General features: G+C 38.9%; 1 protein-coding gene across 1 annotated transcript; it reads right to left on the bottom strand.

Moving 5' to 3' along the window:
* Nucleotides 1–1,162: 1,162 nt before the first annotated feature.
* On the bottom strand, nucleotides 1,163–3,311 carry LOC122289249. The gene is made up of 3 exons (XM_043096225.1): nucleotides 3,029–3,311; nucleotides 2,300–2,398; nucleotides 1,163–2,208 (listed from the first exon to the last, which is right to left on the bottom strand). The coding sequence occupies exons 1-3, from the start codon at nucleotides 3,309–3,311 to the stop codon at nucleotides 1,163–1,165; spliced, it is 1,428 nt and encodes a 475-aa protein (XP_042952159.1).
* Nucleotides 3,312–3,687: the final 376 nt, after the last annotated feature.

The raw sequence follows: 3,687 nt of genomic DNA on the forward strand, positions 1-3,687 counted from the left end.
TCTGGTTCTAGTATCAGTTTTTGGAATGATAAGTGAGTCAAGAATGTTGTGCAGTTACAACTCAATCCTCCCATTTTTTGTTCTAACAGGGATCCAACTGTTTCTGAGTTGATTGATGAAGGGGAATGTAGATGGAAGAAGGAAGTGTTGGATCTGTTATTTCATGAGGAAGAGGTGGAGAAGATCTGTCGGATTCTCTTAAGCAAAACTGGGGCTCAGAACAAACTAATGTGGGGGTATACTGCAAATGGGACTTTCACTGTGAGAAGTGCATACTACCTATAACAATCTCTGGTCAGATAGATGAAGGGGGAGTGCTCGAGTATTGTAACTAGTTTGATAGACTGGAAGCATTTATGGTCTCTAAATGTCCCTATGAAGATTAAGTTATTTGCATGGAAAGCTGCTCACAATGCTCTTCCTACTTTGCAAAATCTGGCCAACAGAAAGGTTGTTGATGTTGACTTGTGTTCTATCTGCAAGAGAGAAGTTGAGTCTGTTTTAAATTAATTAAGAAAATTAAGAAGATTTTCAAAAAGAGGTGCAAACGTGCAGGTTCTTTTTACTTTTTCTATTCGTAAAACGTTAATGCCCCTTTTTCTACTTTTTCTATGACCGTGACATAATATTTTATACTTTTCTACTTTTGAGATTGAAATGGCAGCGGAATTGAAAAAGTAGAAAACGCGGTGCAGATACGCAGACTTGCAGTAGCTACTGGACATGTACTTTTTTGCTTTTTATACTGTCGTGACTACAAAAATGGCCCTACCATTTTACTGAAATCACAAAAATGCCCAGATCACACCCATTCAATCCCAATTATACGTACTGGCCACCATTTCGACCAAAATTTAAAATATTGGCCGGTACCAGTCGAAACATACCAGTACAGTTGGCCAGTACCATTCTTTGTATCGATTATTATTCTAATTCGCTATATTTTAGTCGTACTAGACGGTAGGATATAAAATTCAAAACTTTGCATCATAGTTCCTCTAAGACTATGTTACAACTTTTAGACAGCTATATTAAAAAAATAAAATAGTATTTTTCAACTTTTTTTTTTTTTTGAAACATTCATCAATACTTTCCATTCATTCATAAAATGTGTTACAAAAACAGCTACACTCAGTTAAACTCTCTAAAGACAATCACTCACTTAACTCCCTTCATTGCTACAAGACAAATCTCTAGCAATTATACTTGTAATTTCAGAAGGTTCATCCTCAATCCAACACCACTCCCCTTCCATACTCAATGCTCTCTTGGCTAATGCGTGGGCAACACAGTTGCCTTCTCTATGAATGAAACTCACAGACCAGTCTGGCCTCAGTAACAGCCTGCCACATATATTGGCATACTGTTGTTCCATCCATGCATAGTTGCCCCCAACTTCTGTTACCCCTTTTATCACTCTGTCAGCATCTCCCTCAAACACCACCAACCTGACATCAAGCTCCAAAACAAGCTCCATAGCTCTCCAAAGAACAGCTGCTTCAGCCAGATCAGAGTTTCCACTAAACTGTTTAGTAGAACTGAAAGTAAACAGAACCTCCCCCACATGGTTCCTTGCCACTATACCCAAGCCCAATTTAAAATTGTTCTTATCTATAGCCGCATCAAAGTTTACCTTAGAAACACCCTCATCTGGTGGCTTCCATTTGATGTTCTTTCTTATCTGAACATGAGACCCCTTCAGATTGTTTAGTGCAGCACGAGCTTCTTGAAAGCTTTGAAGACTAGTCATTGCTACATTAAGCACTTTTCGTGGACTGTCAAACTTACTTTCAAAAAACATCATGTTTCTCCTAGTCCATAGTCCTCTGAGTATCATAGAAACTTCCTCTAATTTACTCTGCTGCAATCTGGTTTGCATTTCAGACCATAGCACATAAAAGTCTTTTTCTTCACTAGGCCATTTCTGAAGACCACTCCCACTCTCTGCCCATACATCACTTGCAGTTGGGCATGACCATAGGACATGGCATATTGTTTCTTCACCCCTTTGACAGATCGGGCATGTAGCATCTTCAATTAATTTTCTCTGCACTAGATTCTGCCTTGTGGGTAATATGCTCTTCAGAGACTTCCACACAAACTGCTTTGTAGGATTAGGGACATTTAGTCTCCAAACCCCTTCCCAAATTTGCTTCTGAACTTCTTTATTAGAGCATTCCCCGACCATAGATTTTCCCAAGGCATTACCTAAATGATAGGCACTTCTCACAGAAAACCTACCATCCTTGGTAAAGCCCCACATCATTTCATCCTCCCCCCTGCCAACTTAAAGGTATACTGCAAATCAGAGCTGCCTCCTCCCTGCTGAGCATATCCCCTACCAAGCTCTCATTCCAACAATGCAAATCCTCAAAGATAAGAGAGCTTACCTTCAAGTCTGCAGATAGAGTATTAATAGGTGATCTAACTTTAAAATCTGAGCCATTATGTAGCCACTTATCCTTCCAAATAGAGATGCTCTTCCCATTACCCACTCTCCAAACTATACCTGCTTTCACCAAATCTTGTGCAGCTAACAAACTCCTCCACATAAAAGAGGGCTTATATCCAATCTTTGCATCAATAAACTGACATTTTTTGAAATACTTTTCCTTAAAAATCTTTGCAACCAAAGAATCACACTTTATTTGTAACATCCACCCTTGTTTGGCTAACATAGCCTTATTAAAAACATCAATATCTCTAAACCCCATCCCACCTTCTTTTTTATTTTCTCCCATTTTATCCCAACTCTTCCAATGAATACCCTTCCTATCTTTGTTACCACTCCACCTGAAACTTGCAATAATAAAATTGATCTCATTACACAACTTCCTTGGAAATCTAAACACATTCATTGTGTAAGTAGGAATGGACTGTAAAACTGCCTTAATTAACACCTCTCGACCAGCACTGGACAAAAATGAGTTTTTCCAGCTTCTAATCCTCCTCCACACCCTTTCTTTTATATTTCTGAAAGTTTCATATTTTGATCTTCCAATCATAGTTGGAAGACCAAGATATTTACCATAGTCACCACAAATAACATCACCAGCCACGACTGCAACTTCCCTTTTTATAATCTCGCTGGTATTGGAACTAAACAAGATTGCAGTCTTCTGTCTATTCAGCTTTTGGCCTGAGGAAACTTCATACAGCAGCAAAAGATCATGTATAGTCAACCACTCTTCTTTACTTGCTTTGCTAAAGATCACACAATCATCATCAAAGAGGAGATGATTGATTCTGGTCCCACCTCTTATAGCAGCAACCCCTTTTATACTCCCTTTAGCAGCAGCATCACTCAACATGGAGCTCAGTCCCTCAGCACATATGATAAACAGGTAAGGTGACAAAGGGTCACCTTGCCTTAGTCCTCAAGTAGGCATGAAAGAATCACCTATCTTTCCATTCACCACCACTGAATATCTAACCGATTCTATACACTTCAAAATCAAATGGTTCCATTTATCACAGAAACTCAGCTTCTTCATGATGGACCTCAAAAAAGTCCACTCTATTCTATCATATGCCTTTGACATATCTAGCTTTAGAGCCATGCTTCCTTCTCGTCCTCTTTGTCTTGCTTTCATGGTATGAAGAATCTCATAGGCCACCATCACATTGTCCATAATTGATCTACCTGGAACAAAAGCACTTTGCAGCCTAGATATTATAAAAGGTAAT

Source organism: Carya illinoinensis, chromosome 12 (genome assembly GCF_018687715.1).
Source record: "Carya illinoinensis cultivar Pawnee chromosome 12, C.illinoinensisPawnee_v1, whole genome shotgun sequence".
Taxonomy (NCBI): domain Eukaryota; kingdom Viridiplantae; phylum Streptophyta; class Magnoliopsida; order Fagales; family Juglandaceae; genus Carya; species Carya illinoinensis.

Excerpts from the sequence above, each read along its gene's own strand:
- LOC122289249 (XM_043096225.1), bottom strand. The coding sequence starts at position 3,311 with ATGTTGAGTGATGCTGCTGCTAAAGGGAGTATAAAAGGGGTTGCTGCT. Across the intron at positions 2,399-3,028 it reads TGTTATTTGTGGTGACTATG|ACTTGAAGGTAAGCTCTCTT; the intron begins GTAAATATCTTG and ends CTCTATCTGCAG. Across the intron at positions 2,209-2,299 it reads GGAGGCAGCTCTGATTTGCA|GTAATGCCTTGGGAAAATCT; the intron begins GTATACCTTTAA and ends CCTATCATTTAG.